The 14912-nt window shown below is 53.7% G+C and overlaps 1 protein-coding gene across 1 annotated transcript; it reads right to left on the bottom strand.

Annotated features, from left to right (window-relative positions):
- Nucleotides 1-3803: 3803 nt before the first annotated feature.
- Nucleotides 3804-14586, bottom strand: CIBAR2 (CBY1 interacting BAR domain containing 2). The gene is made up of 9 exons (XM_008702687.2): nucleotides 13481-14586; nucleotides 12221-12455; nucleotides 10489-10557; nucleotides 10313-10414; nucleotides 9643-9644; nucleotides 9319-9427; nucleotides 6586-6699; nucleotides 4724-4825; nucleotides 3804-3923 (listed from the first exon to the last, which is right to left on the bottom strand). Exons 1-9 carry the CDS (start codon nucleotides 13498-13500, stop codon nucleotides 3807-3809), a joined length of 870 nt encoding a protein of 289 aa, XP_008700909.1. The 5' UTR covers nucleotides 13501-14586; the 3' UTR covers nucleotides 3804-3806.
- Nucleotides 14587-14912: the final 326 nt, after the last annotated feature.

Here is a 14912-nt window from a genome sequence, read left to right as displayed (position 1 = left end):
GAGGCCAGGTTCCATTCCACGTCCCTACCAGCAGCCAAATCGTTCCTGGAGCCTTGGTGTCTACATCTATAAAATGGGAAGGAACATACCACCTATCCTAGGTGGTCCTGGGAGAACCAAACGTGGTATACACAAAGCACAGACTGCTGCTCACTGTCGCTCTTGCCTTCATTATCCCCACGAAATAAACCAGGGAGCTGTGTCTTCAGGGCTCCCACCTATGAAAGACAGAAAAAAAACCCAGGCTTTTCTGTCTAAACTTTATAGGAATAAATTTAAAGTGTCTGATTCAAGATTCACAAGACTAAATATAAAGTCCAAACAGTGAGGCTTTCAAATGGTGTTTCTCTGTGGGTTGTAACCTTTCTCCCTCTGACTTTATGGAAGCGTCAAGGGAACACCCCTCTGTTTTCTGGAGGGGTTGCTCTGCCAAAGATACGAGTTGCTTAAGGAAGCCAACTAGATCCTCTAATTTATTCGGCTGATTTGTATTTTAATAGAAGCGTCCCTGTGCCTCACCCTCCAGCGAATCCCGTCAATGTCATCGTTTGGGCGTTCAGCAGCTCTGAAGGGGATGCCTGCTAGCTCATCCTTGCTCGAATCTGTGATTCCGTGATACGTGATGGAGAGCCTATGTCAGTATTGTGGTTGACCCTCTGTCTTCTCAGCTGTCTGTTCAGACCTGTACCCGTTTTCGATGGGGTGGGTTGTCTTCGAATTGTGGAGTTTCGAGAGTTTTGTGTGCATTTTGAATACGAATCCTTTGTCGTTAGGGGTTTTGCAAGTATTTTCTCCCAGTCTGTGGCTTGTCTTCTGGTTCCCCAGACAAGGCCTTCCACGGAGTAGAAGGCTTAATTTTATAAAGTACACGTTACTGATTTGCGTCTGTGTGTGGCTAGTCTTTCGGTGTTTTGTGTTAACACTCATCACCAAACCCAAGGTCATGTAGTAGATCATCTTCTGTATTTATTCTAGAATTGCTATAGATTTGCATTTGACATTTATTGGTGGATAGTTCTCAGTGAATTTTGGTGTACGTTGTAAAGTTCGTAGCTGCATTCATTTCGTTCTATAGGGTTTCCAATTAACCGTCCCTTAACTAAATTTGGATAAAGCCTGGGATATTTGGCTCCGTTCGGTTTGAATTTCAACACTTGGGGGATTCCGCAGGCCCGCCCGTGGCCGCGGAACTGTGGCTGGGCGTCCCTCACTGCCCCCGAGGGCCGGCAGGGGGCAGCCGAGCCCTCACTCCTCAACTTCCGCCCTGCACTGCGCATGCGTGTTCCCGCCCCGCCCCGTCTCCACGTGCCTGCTGACAGGAGGCGGTGAGGACGCTGAGGAGGCAAGGATGTGGAAGAAGGAGGAGGTGAGGACGTGGAAGGAGGAGGTGAGGAGGTGAGGACGTAGAAGGAGGAGGTGAGGAGGCGAGCACGCGGCAGGAGGAGGGGGTGGGGACGCTCAGGGAGCGGCCTCCGCGTGGCGGGCGTCCGCTGAGAGGGAGTCTTGGAAGGACGCGGTGCGGAAACTGCGGGGCTCGTGCGTCGGCGGCCGGAGCGCGTGTCCCGCGCGGCTTTGGCGACGGGCTGGCGGGCGCGCGCCGTGCTTGGCGGGCCCCCGGTGGCCTGGTCGTGCCGCGGAGCCGCGCTGCCCGGGTGGTATGCAGACTGGCGTGTGGCTCGGCGCTGGGAGCATGGCGCCTCCGGCTTGCTGGTCTTTGCTCTGCTTCGGCTGTTCCGGCTCCTCGGCCTCCACGCGCGTTTGGGTTGGGTTGTGTTTCTTGAAGGCGCGTTGGACCTTGAATGGCGCCACACGGAGTCTGGCCGACTTTGGGTTGTGTAGACGCTGACGTATGGATTCCTCCCGTCCGTGAGCACCGTCTGCTGCGTCCTAGTTTGCAGGGTGCAGCCTTTCCCGTCCATGGCTAAGTTACGAAGCGCGCCACGTAAGGCTTCTGGACGGCCCTGAGTAGGGGGTCCCCTTGAGCCGTCTGAGCAGTGTCTGCAGTGGGCCTCGGGGCCCTGTCACCACAGTGCCAGAAATGCGCCTGCTCCCCCAAAGCCCCGCTCCCCTGAACCAACAGCTCCTGTCTTCCTGTGCCCGGACAAGGCTCCCACTGACCAGGTGGGTCCTTCCGGCTGGACATGCTGTCAGTGCGTTCTCTCTCCCCCGCAGACACCTGCACAAATTGCTCTGGCAAGCAGTGGGTGAGCTTGCCTTCGGTGAGGAGGGGAGAAGAGGTGGAACCTACACAGGGAGGAGGACCATCCAAATACAATGCTGGCGAGAGGCCCCAAAGTCATGCTGCTTCCACACCTGCCCACCCCACCTCTGCCTGTGCCTCCGGGGCCCCAAAAGAGAGAAGCTCTGAATTTTTCTGCCACTTCCCAAGTGACCATCCACAGAGATGGTGGCGAGGAAGGCTCTGGCTGAGTCCAACCCTGGAATTAGGAACCATTGGTCTGTTAGGTGCACTGGGGTCAGAGCAGGAAGGGACCAGCACCTACTGTGTGCCAGGAGCTATCGGGCTCCAGGCCTGCCAGGTGCATAAGCAAGGCCATTTTTCTTTAGAAACTGTCCGTGGGGTTGGGACACAGCTGAGATTGAAGAAGAGGTACATTTGCGTGTGTGTGTGTGTGTGTGTGTGTGTGTGCACATACATATGCATATAAAACTATGAGATACAATATACAGTATAAAACGTGACTACATGTAAGATACAATCTATATGTTGTTTTACAAATTGTCTGTCATATAGAAAATATAGAATATTTCAGTTATTTTTGGAATAGGTGTTCTCCCTGGTAGAATCAGGGTGGGCTTCCCGGAGGAAGTGCCATGGAACTGGATTTGGGGTAATAAAATTTTCACTGTGGTGAGGATGTTAATCCTGCTATGATCCCATGAAGGTTTTGTGTTTCCCACATTGTTGAGAAGAAAATCATGGTACTCACCCCCTTCCTTCACCTTCGTCAACCCTCCACCTTCCTAGACTTGTGTGATGTGTCCCTGGTCCCACGATTATCCCCACATATCATGGCCATGTGTTAGGGGTGACTCATGTCCCCCAAAAATTCCTGTGTTGAAATCATAACTTCCAGGGCCTCACAATGTGGCCTTATTTGGAAATAGAGTCTTTGTAGATATAATTAGTTAGGATGAGGTCACACTGGGTCTACTACTCCAATAAGACTGGTGTCTTTATAAAAAGAGGGAATTTGGACACACGTACAGGGAGAATGCCATGTGAGGATGAAGACAGAGATCCGAGTGCCGCGTCTCTAAGCCAAGGGATGCCAAAGATGGCCAGCTTGCACCAAGCCTGGGGGAGAGGCCTGGAGCACGTTCTCCCTCATGGCCTCAGCAGCAGCCCACCCTGCCCACATCTTGATCTCAGATGTCAGGCCTCCAGAGCTGTGAGAGAGTAAATTCCTGCTGTTTGAGCCCCCAGTTTGCAGTGCTTTGTTACAGCAGCCCTGGGAGACGAACGCACCCTGTTCTCAGCATTAGCAAGGGTTTTAACACCTGAGTCCCCAGGTCATAAGGTGGCAAGTGAGACCCAGCACGATTCAGGTTAAGATGCACCCCGTTTTTATTGAGCACCTCTGGTGTATTAGGCACCATGCTAAGCCCATGGATCCTCAGAGTGACCTGTGGGGTGAGCAAGATTGTCCCTGTTGTGCAGACGAGGGAATAGAGGCTCGGAGGATAAAAGACTCACCCGGGGGGCGGGGGGGGGGAGAGCAGAGCCCCCAGCCCACCCCAGCCCTGAGCATCCAGGGTGATCTTTCCTTCTGGGGAGCTCCATCCTATTGCTGGGGTGCCTGCCCCTGTCCCCTGAGGTCCTCCACAGGGTCCTCCTCGGCAGAGTGCTCCGTGCTCTCCTCCTCGTCTCTCCTCTGGCTCCGTATGGTGGTCTGAGCGTTCTGCACGATAACAGTCATCACCACAGCAACGGCATCAGTAATTTTAAGGGCAGCGACAAGTATCAAGCACTTTCTAAGAGCTTCCTGTAGATTTGTTCACCTAGTACTCACCACAACCCTACCAGGGGGGTCCTGTTATTAGCCATACTTTGCAGGGGAGGAATCTGAGGCACAGAAAGGTTAAAGCACTTTCCTGAGGCCACACAGCTTGGGAGCAGTGGTTTTGGACCAGGGTGGTCTAGCTGGGGGCCGTACTTGCTTCACTGCCTTTAGAGAGAATTACTCAGGAAGCCTGTCCCCTCCACTGTGGGGCGAGGGCCCCCCACTCACTGAGTGACTAAACCTTCCCTGATAGGCATGAGGCTGCTTAGAGTCTTTGTCTTACTTGGTTGAGCACTCAGAGGTATTCCTGCAGAAATAGAAATGTGCTTTGCTGAGCTTGTCGGAGAACTTGGAGTCTATGTACCGTATGACTATGTACCGAAAATCTGAGAAGTTCGGACTTCTGAAACCTATGGGCCCAAGGGCTGGGAAACAGGAGTGACCTGTCCAGAGAGCCGTTGCTTCTCAAGTGGACACACTTCAGGATGCCTCTAGGGTGCACTCAGGACACGTGGTGGCTACCCTGTGCTGGGTTCTGTGTGTTACTGATTTCACTTCCAGGCCAGTCCAGGTCAGACCCTGGGGCAGATCTCCACACTCCCCAAGCAGCGTCTCCTCCTCAGGACCTGATGCAAATCCCTGTCCTCAGATGGCCTCTCCCTCATCACAGGAGTCACACTCCCACCCCCAGTGCTCACCTGGCCAGTGAGAGCCCACGGGACAGCTGGGGAAGGCATGGTATCCTTGAGTGGCCGAGCATCATAATGTCCATAAACCCCATGCATCTTGGCTCTAAAATCCTGCCCAGGAGAGACCAGGATGGGTTATTGCTAATCAGGAAATGAAGGAAGTGGTGGTGGTGGGGAGTTGATGCATAGCTGGTATTACCAGAACCCCTACCCGGACAAGGTCCTGTCTGGGAGTTTCCTGTGTGTTTCTCTAGGCAATCTAAAGTAGCCCGGTAAGTGGGCATTATCATCCCATGTTATAGATGGGCAAACGGGCCCAGAGAGGCCAAGGAACGCACCCATAGTCACACAGGAAAATTAGAGATTGCTCTTGGCCCTAAAAGAATGTTGTAGAGATGAGTGGGGCACTTGGGTGGGTCAGTCAGTGAAGCATCTGCCTTCAGCTCAGGTCATGATCCCTGGGATGGAGCCCCACATCCGGCTGCCTGCTCAGTGTGGAGTCTCCTTCTCCCTCTGCCCCTCCCCCCACTCGTTCTCTCAATCTCTCTCCCTCTCTCTCAAATAAAAATAAAATATAAAAAAAAAAAGAATATTGTAGAGATGAGTGAACACACCAGAGCCTATTGGTCTGCATTTAACCTCGTGTGGTGGTTTTAAAGCTTACCCAAAAATTCTTTGACACTTTGCCCATCAGAAGCTGAAATATAATTCTCCTCCCCTTGAATATGTCCTTAGTGACTGACTCACTTCTAAGGCATAGATTGTGGCAGAAGCAACACTAAGTTACCTCTAAGTTTAGGTTATAAAAGGTGATACATTTTCTAACCTGCCCCTGTCACGGGATACAGTCTTTATTTTTTATTAAAAAAAATTTTTTTTTAAGGTCAGGGATGGGCAGAGGGAGAGAGAGAATCTGAAGCAGGCACCATGCCCAGTACAGAGCCGGATGTGGGTGTCCATCTCACGACCCTGAGATCCTGACCTGAGCTGAAACCAAGAATCAGACATCTAACCCACTGAACCACCCAGGCACCCCAGGATGCTCGCTTTAGACCCGCTGTCATGCTATGAGGAAGCCCACGCCAGGTGGAGAGGCCTCGGGGAGGCCGGCATTCGGGCTGCAGACCCCTGTGGACCCAGGCAGGTGGGGCTGTGTGGGTGTCCGGCTCCTGCAGTAAGTGCCCCAGGGCCCCTGAGCTCGGAAGTGCCCTGTGTTTGGTCCAATGCTCTGCTGTCACTCTCTTGAAATTCTTAATAATCATTGAATGAAGGGCCCACATTTTCGTTTTGCACCAAACGGTGCAAACCAAGAGGCCTGTCCTGTACCCAGATAACAGGCATCATCTATCAGATACGGGGGAGGGAGCCTTTAACATGACTCCCGCCACAGATACCAACCGACTGAAAACCCAGGAAGGTCCCATGTAAGAGCATCTCGCTGAGCCCACCAACCCCAAAACCACAGAAGATAATCACAGCGAGCGATAGCTGTTTGGGCACAGGGTTTGGAGCAGTGTGTCGTAGATACATCAGCTCCTGCCGGATAGTCATCAGATCAGGCGGGGATGATTAGCACTTTGCCTCCAAACAGCCAGCATTGGCCTGGGGTGCTTTTTGTCAGTGTTGGCTCACCTGGTTGTTTTTAAGCACCCAAGTGATGCTGAACACATTGAAGGACAGACTTGGGAAAATCCCCCCACCTCTAGTTTTGGCTGCCAGGGGCGGATGTTTAAAAGAATTCATCGGAATGAGTCTTCAAAATGATAACAATTGCAAAATGTTGCCAATAAAAATGGCTTCTATGAAGATACCTAAAATCAAACTGGAGCCCCACACCGTCAAGTAGAAAATGGGGCATTTGCAGGGAATACCTCCAGATCTCTCTCCAGGTCGTAGCTCTCCAGGATCTGGAAGGCGCTGGAATAGACCTCCACAGCTTTGGCATGGAAGACCATCTCGATGGTGACAAAGTCTGAAAAAATTTTCTATGGGGAGAGAAGCCCAAATCACATAAACAACACTGTCACAAGGGGAGTCCTGGGGTCATCGTGAATGTGGACAAATGGGGGGGGGTGTTAGCTGTTCTTATGGGGACAGTTCGTAAGCCTGTGTTACTTCTGATTTTGTTTGAACAGACGATACATTCCCCTTCAAAAGCTGCCTTGCACACGAATTGTTCTGGAAAGGCAGAGGGCTTGTTTCTTGTAGCCAAAACCTCTGGCCTCTGTCACCTGTGGGCTATGAGTGGATCTTCCGGGAGAGGCCTCACAACCTGACGAGCCAGCTTGTCAAAACGTAGTCTTGGGTTTTCATGATCAGATGGTTCTGCTCAGCTCTACAAGCTCTTACAGAGCTCCTCCTGCATGCCCGGCCCCTGCTGCCTGCCGGGCCTTCGCAGAGCTCCCATTTTGCTTTGGGTCCCCACAGGACACAGGCTTGGTGTGGGGGAGGAGCTTGCAGTTTGGAAACACCCCGCTTCACACAAACATTGGAAGTCCCTGGTGGGGGAGGCAGGCTCAGGGCAAGTGCCCAAGCCAGCGCAGGAGAGGAGAGGGAAGAGGGGCCAAGACTGTGATGGGAACACCTGCTTCCTTGCCCCTTCCCTGCTGCCCCTGGGAGGCTGGCCTGGTGGTCACCTCTGCAGATCAAGAGGCAGGGCCCAGGCCTTCCCCTGCCGCTCGGTGGCACGTGGCCCAAGAGGATGACCGATCCTCTCTGAGCCCCAGCATCTTCGTCTGCACAACAGGGTCAAAGGTAGTTCCAGTTTACAAAGCCCTACGAGATTCAGTTAGTACAGCTGCTCTGTCTGGCTCCCCGAATCAGCCCCAGCCCTACCTGGAGTTTGTCAGAAACGCACATTCTCCAGTCCCACCCAGCCCCACAGAATGGGACTCTGGGGTGGACCCATCGCTGGGGGATCTAAATTTTAAGCAGCCCTCCAGGAGATTCCTGCTGCACGCTCAGCTATGCGAACCCCTCTAACAAAGCATCACTTCCATGCTTTCACAGGAGCCAGAGAGCTCTTTTGTAAATATGATCACTTTATTAGAAATAGGACCTACACCTATCATTATCTGCAGTTCTGAGTTTTTGCTCTTTCAGAACTGGGAGGGCTCCGTTGGGGATGGCTTGGATAAGTGCCTCTTACAAACCTAATCCCCAAAGTTTAAAGGATGCCTATTTTAAACTGCATGCATCTGTTGGCCCCTAACTGTGGAGGCCAAGAATCTCGTCCCAAACTCTTGCTGGCATCCCACAGAGCCCTGCTTTCAGGCCCCATAAGCCTCAAGTGCTTAATATTGGCCTGCTGGTAGTCTTCGGTCCTGCCTGCTACATAGACGCGTGAGCACTCATCACCACGGGTTTTCTCCTTGTGTGTTTATTTCCCAGATATTGACTGAGTACTGTGAAGTGCCAGGCCCTGGACCCAGTGCAGGCACCCAGCAGAGGACACGGCAGACAGGCACCCCATCGTGCCCCATGTGTGCATGCCCGTGGCAGTGACATGCGTGTGGGGGGCAGGCGTGAAACAGCAAGATGCCCCCACACTTTTCACTCTGTATTGATTGGCATGCATCATGGGTCTCCCCAGGGTGTCAACTCCATGAGGACAGGGGCCTTGCTTTTCTGGCTGTGGTGTCCCAGCACCAGGCACAGTGCCTGGCACATCGTAGGTGTGTATTCAACATTTGTTGAATTGATGAGTGAATTAAAGATACGATTAACTCATCTCCCCTGAGATAACTGCCCCCAGAGGGAGCAGAGCAATGAATTAACATCAGGGCTCGACTGGGCTAGGGGTCCAGGTGAGTTTCCCTGAAGATGAGAAGGTGTTAACTTGATGCAGAGTGAGGGCAAAGCCTTCCTGGCAGCGGGCACAGCCTGTGCAAAGGCATTGAGGTATGTTGGGGTTCGGTGCACTTGAGCGTGGATTGATGCGTCCAAGATAAGGCTGGGCTGGGGCTTCCGGAGGCTTGGGGAGGATACTGCCTTTATCCTTAGAGTACGGGAAGTCATGGGAGGGCCTTTAACCCAGGAGTGACAAATTGGAGCTGCCTTTTATGAGATCCCTGGGGCTGCAACTTGGAGGGAGGGGGCTGTCAAGAGTGGCTGCAGGGATCTCTGTGACCGGCTGGGGTTCTGGGCCCAGGATTCTGGGTTGTACCATGGGGTGTGGGGGTGTGGAAGGAGGAAGCACCTGGGCCCCCCTGCTGACCTAACCATGGCTTGCTCAGTGAAGAGCAAAGAAAGGAGGAGGAAGTTAGAGCAAATCTGTGGGTCCTTGTGTGGAAAGGATGGGGGCTTGGGGGGACAAAGTCTGCCAAATTCTCCTGGTGGGGAGCTGGGCCTGGGTGCTCAGAGGCAGAGCCTCCCCCCTGCAGCCAGGATTAGGCCAAGATCCACTGACCTGGGAGCCCAGGCTCTGAGAGCCGTCTGGGCAAACAGGTGTACACACATGCTCACATACATACGTGCTCACACGCACTATGCACACACATGCACACACGCTCACACAGACGTTTTCAGGTTCACACGGACACACATGCTGTACAAAAACATACGTGAGGCCAGAGCACTTCTAACACAGGGCCGACTACGCCTACCTGTAGGTCCTTCAGCTTCTGCTTCTGGAAGGTGTCGATCATCTCCTCCAGCTGGTGGGTGGTGCGGCTGGCATCCACTGAGGCCCTCTGCACACTGGTCTCTGCCTGGCTCCAGAGGGAAACGTGTCATGGGGTGGTTCTGGCCTTTAGACACTATTCTGGGTCATTTTCCGTTCTTCCCTTGGGTCATCTCTCTTGCCTTATGGATATCTCTTGCAAATTCGGTCGTCGAAGGAAAGGCCAAGTAGCACCATGGTGAAAGGGCCAGGCGCTGCTTGGACAGACCTGCTTCCTAGCTGCGTGACCCTAGGCAAGTCACTAAACCTCTCTGAGCCTCAGTTTCTTTGCCTGTAAACAAGGGACAGTAATAACATCTGCTTTGCAGGGGTGTTGTTGGAATTAAACAGTGGGCACCTGCTGGGTATATAACAGGTGCTCCACTTTGAATAATTAATTCCTGCATGTGGAACGTTTTTAGGTAATTAAGTAATTCATTTGGCCCAACTCCTCGCCAGGCACACGAAGAACCTGGATTTTAGTCAGACACCCTCAGAGTGGAGTTCCAGGTTTGCCTGGTCTCGATTTCCCTGTCTAGACAATGGGCCCACATCCAGTGAGCATTCAGTAATAGCCCTGACAAGGAGGTGGGGGCACGGAGGGGTGACTCGTTGGCTTACTGAGCAGTGTTAATGAGGAGACAGAACCCAGGTCTCCTGGCCCCCAGCCCACTGCTTGCCCTGCACCTTCGACTGGCATCCTGAGCACAAGGCTCTGCACACACCTGCCCAGGTAAAAGCTCACCGGGCTGTTTTGCGAGGTCGTTCATCCCCTGCACGGGATCCTGCCTTCCCAGACAGACCTGGGGCACTCACCTGGGACTGAGAAAGGTGCTGTTAAGGAGCCAGGTTAACCAGCAGCCCCGACCCACAGGACCCCTGTGAGAAATGGCCGCCCCGGCCCGGCAGCCTCAGGCCTGACCTCCAGGGAAGGATACGATCATTTGCCTATCCGAAGGGGACTTCTGCCTCAATTTCTCCAGCTTTTCCAGTTGTTTGATCTCATTCTTCTGGACTTGCTTGAATTTCTTGATCTCGGCCTAGCGGAAAGAGAAGGGCTGTTTCCTGGGTGTGCGGGCGGGCCAGACCCCGTCAGGCAGTGCCCACTGCTCACCCGTGTCTGCTTGATGTGCGCCCCGTAGAGTTTCAGGGGGCTGACGACCTTGGTCTCCAGCCTCTCGACCTGGGGGAGCACAGACACGCAGAGAGTAAGAGCAGGCAGAACCAGAGAGGTGCGTGGAGCCTGTGGGGCGTCCCACTGCGTTTAGAGAGTGCTGCGTGACAGGAGCCTGTGGGGGGCTGTGGAAGCACGAGACACCCTCCCTCACCCCTTAGGGTTGTGAGCCCTGGCCTGCGCTCAGGGCTCTGCCTTCCGAAGCCTCAGGCAATACATTTCACCTCCCGAGCCTTGTTTCCTCACCTGTGAAATGGGTATAATGACTATGCCCACTGAGGGTGTCGTGACTGTTTGTTGGGAGCCACTGGGATTCCAGTTCTCCAGACTGCCTTACAACCTCACTGCGGGGACTAGAGAGACTCACTTGGAACACGAAATAGCCGGGGATCCAGAGCTAACTGAGCTGAGCACGCTCTGCATCTCCCGAGGACATAGGGCCTGTGAGGGGGATGCCTCGCACCCCGGAGTCGGTGCCTAAGTGCCAGACGTAGGAGCCCCCAACCCTTCCCCTGAGCCCCTGAAATCCCTGATTGCTGGCCACCACCCCCAGGGGTTCTGAATCAGCAGGTCCTCAGTGTGGCCCGAGAATCTGCATTTCTAACAAGTTTGCAGGTGAGCCTGATGCCTTGAGGACCAATGGCAGGGGGATCCCCTGAAATTTTGGCTTCCCAGACGGGCCAGGGGATCTGGAATCCCCACCAAGCCCCTTCCTTTTCCATGTCAAGGCTTATGACCCTGCTGGGTAAACCCAAATCTTAAATAATAATAATTTCCCAGGAGTCGAAAGGAAAAGGGACTTTCCCCGTTGCTTTCCTTACAGCATTTTCTTTAGGAAACCTGCAATTGTAAATCCCTCTCTCTGTCCCTTTGGGACTTATGTAAACCCTTTAAAAGCTAAATAAGATTCTTGATGGTTTACAAGCTGGGAATGGCAGGCATGTCTTTGAAACGTCAACATCAAGGACTGGCAGGTCTCCAGGGAGTTGGCTCTGGGGCCTGGCTCCAAGCTCTGAAGACCTGCTATTCACAGAGATAGGAGAAGTTTTACTTTTCCTCGGGAGAGAGGTGTTTCGCTGACACAGGCAGCCAACCAGCCACCAGGTGGAATTCGGAAGTCCCGTGGGACAAACGGTGCCGTCTGGTCCCCTGTCCTGAGACAGTGTGTGTAGGGGTGTTTCTGCCCCGCTGTGTTGGGGAATGAGGTTTCTGGCTGCTGTCACCTGTGCATTACCTACAGTGTGTCTTGTTTTGTGCTTCTTCAAAAGAAAAACTGGTTGGATCTTGTCAGTCACACAGAGGGCTTTCCTGGGCTGGCAGGTGATGTTTATTTTTAGTCCTCTCCCTAACACCCTACTGCCTCCTTGCCCTCATCCGCCAGGATTGCTCCGGGTCCTGGGCCCTGGAATATGCCTCCTGCCCACAGTTGTAGCCCTCATGCCTGGTTCCTGGGGCCCCTGCCTTATCTGGCCTTTGCCTAACACTGCAGAGCTTCCAGGCTTTCAGTCCCATAAAGGGCGGCATGACCCCGGGGATGGAGTGGTGTGTGTCCACCCTTCAGGGATGCCTTTGGCAGAGACATGCTCTTTAGCTGTGGTCCCCGCGTTGTGGCTCCCACCCTTGGACCTGACCCCAGCCAGGGGACTGGAGTCCTCCTGGGCGACCCACCTACCTCAGCCTGTCGGTAATCCTGCACCTTGGCCAGGTCCTCAGCGAAGTTCCTCATGGTGGCCCGCATCTCCGGGTTCTCGGTGTTGGCGAAGTCGGTGAGCTGTTTGACAAGCTGGTCAGCCTTGTCCCGCAGCCGAGCTGTCTTGCGGGTGTAGGCGGCCAGGAGCGAGCAGAACTGGCCAAAGTACTTCTCGGCATTGGTCACGGTATTCTCCATCACCCTCACCTGGCTGTCCCTGGGGAGGAGGGGACTGAGAAGCTATTCTAGGCCATGACACCCAGGCAGGTCAGGACAGTGACATAGGGGTCACCCATGCATCACCCCCCACCTAGCTGTCGAGCACCCTGCCAGGTGTCTGCTCCCCCTCCCCTGATAATGCTCACTGTTCTATCAAGGCAGATTTGGGAAACCAGCAGGGTCGCAAGGCTGGTCAAATGACTGGCAGGAATGCAAAGGCTAGTTTGGCTCCAAATCCGGTCTTACCCTCCCTGGGACCCTTCCTGGGGTTTTGATCTTCCTGGCGGAGTTTTCTGTATTCCAACCATCCCTAGCTGCGATGGCCCCTTCCCTCCAAAATCCCCTCATTCTGCCTCCCCGTTCCCCCCCCATAACTGTTGAAATTCTCTCCCTTCTCCGAACCCTGAAGGTTTTTTAAAAAATTAAAAAACTTTTTTGGGGGCCAGTTTTAGGTTTACAGAAAAACTAAGTGGAAAATACAGAGAGCTCCCATATGCCCTCGCCTCAGGGTGCACACGATTTCCCTGTTATTATTAATAAGGGCTGCATTTTTAAAGAAACACATCGAGGGCTTCACAGGCACCCTCGAGTTTGCGACGCTCAGAGGAACCAGTCGCCAAAACAAATGGGTAAGGGGCAGGCAAGCTGCAAGACAGCATTGATAGGATCTGGCCGGAGGCACATCTGGCCCAGGACCGTGCCACAGGGTCTTGGTGTCTGGTCGGCTTGGAGGTTCGAAGAGAGGTTTTCCAGGTGGAGCTGAATGAGGCAAAGATGGGTATGGATCCTGTGAATTTGGCTACCCCAGAGCTGTGGGCAATAATGCTGGAGAAGCAGAGGTCAGATTCAGGAAGCTTCCCTGGGCTTCCCTTGACCTGGGGGTGGGGTGGTGTGGGAGGGAGAGCACCCTTTACTACCACCTGTCCCCAGCAGGCCTGGCTGTCCCCATCTCTCTTGGTGCATCAGGCCCCCAAACCTTGCTTCCCCTTCCCTCCCAGCCAAGGCCAGCACAGGGCCACTCACCTGGAGAGGACAATGCTCATTGTGACCGGAGGCACCAGCTGTCTTAGGCTAGGGGAATAAGGACAAGGCCCCAGGGGTCCCACAGGCTAGGGAGATTCTGGCAGGGCTGGGCGCAGCCGTGTGGTCTGGGCTCAAGGGACGCTGCCACCTGGTTGCCAGGCAACGTGGCCACCCGCAGCCACCCTGGGAGGAGCCCCAGCTGGTTGCCTGGCAACCTCTCCCCAGGCCAGCCTTGCATTGGCTGGGGGAAGGGGTCCCAGAGAGCCCCCTACCCTTCGTTTGAAGGTGGAAGTTCTGCGAAACCAGGCAGTGTGGGGGTTCCCTAGGATGCGACAGAGATAGGATTCAGGACAACTTGCTTGTGGCTCGGCCATGAGGGGCTGCTGCAGAGCCTCCCCCAAAAGCCTGGGAGCAGCCGGCAGGGTCCTAGGATACCTGGTTACTCAGGAAGGGCAGTATGGGAAAGCACAGAGTCAATGGGGGGGGTCCTGAAGCCTTGTAGCTGAATGGAGGGGTCGGGACTCCAGCCCAAAGGGACTTCTTTAACATTTCAAACGTCATCTTATTATTTTCCCCTTATTTATAAAAACGGTTCTTGTTTATTGTTAGAAAAGTAAAGTAAAGACACAGAAAGAAAATCCAAGACCACATGATGAAATTGTACTAAAGTACAACACATTTTACTAAGTGTAAACTGTGTATCTTTCACTGTGTGTACATTTTACCTAAAGAAGTTTGAAGGTAGGAACACTGTAAGAGATGGGGTGGGAGGAGGGGCAGGTGTGGACCAAACACACAGCAGAACGTTGGCAACTGTTGCTGTGGTGGGACTCCCCGGACGAGTCTGTTCATTTGGTACGTCTGCAGGCTTTCAGAGTGGAGAGCCTTTTTTTTTTTCTTAAAAAAAAAAAAAAAAAAAAAAAGGCGCAGATACAAGCAAGGACTTTAGAGCCAGCTAAATAATTTTAAATCCCAAACCTCAGCCCTGCTGTGTGACCTTGGCCAAGTCACTTTCCCTGTAAAATGGGATCCTGACAATATCTCTTTGCCTTGTCCTGATTAGGAGAAAGAAGTCTCTGGTGTGAGGGTAGGGGGACAGGGCAGGGCAGGACACCCACCGCAGTTCCGTGTGCATTGGCCTAGGGTAGTGATGGCTCCCCTGTGGCTGGTCCTGGGCGCCCCGCCGCGCTGTGCTGCTGCCTGCCGGCTCCCTACACTGTTCTGTGCCCTGTGTGCCCTGCAGGCCCGGGGCAGCGCCTAAATATGACTCAGCGTCCTTCTGTGTGGCAGCTCCGTAACCCTGAGGCTCTTCCCTGCAGGACGCTGGGCAGGCAGGGTCTCCTGTGCCCCTGCCCTATGCAGCACACCTGGTCCCATCCCTCTCACATTCTTGACCCCCTTCACTCTTGGGGGCTGCTATGAGTTGAATAGT

This window comes from Ursus maritimus, unplaced genomic scaffold (genome assembly GCF_017311325.1).
Source record: "Ursus maritimus isolate PB19 unplaced genomic scaffold, ASM1731132v1 scaffold_19, whole genome shotgun sequence".
In the NCBI taxonomy this organism is placed as follows: Eukaryota; Metazoa; Chordata; class Mammalia; order Carnivora; family Ursidae; genus Ursus; species Ursus maritimus.
Note: the sequence above shows the minus strand (reverse complement) of the source record. Positions and strands in the feature narration are given on the sequence as shown.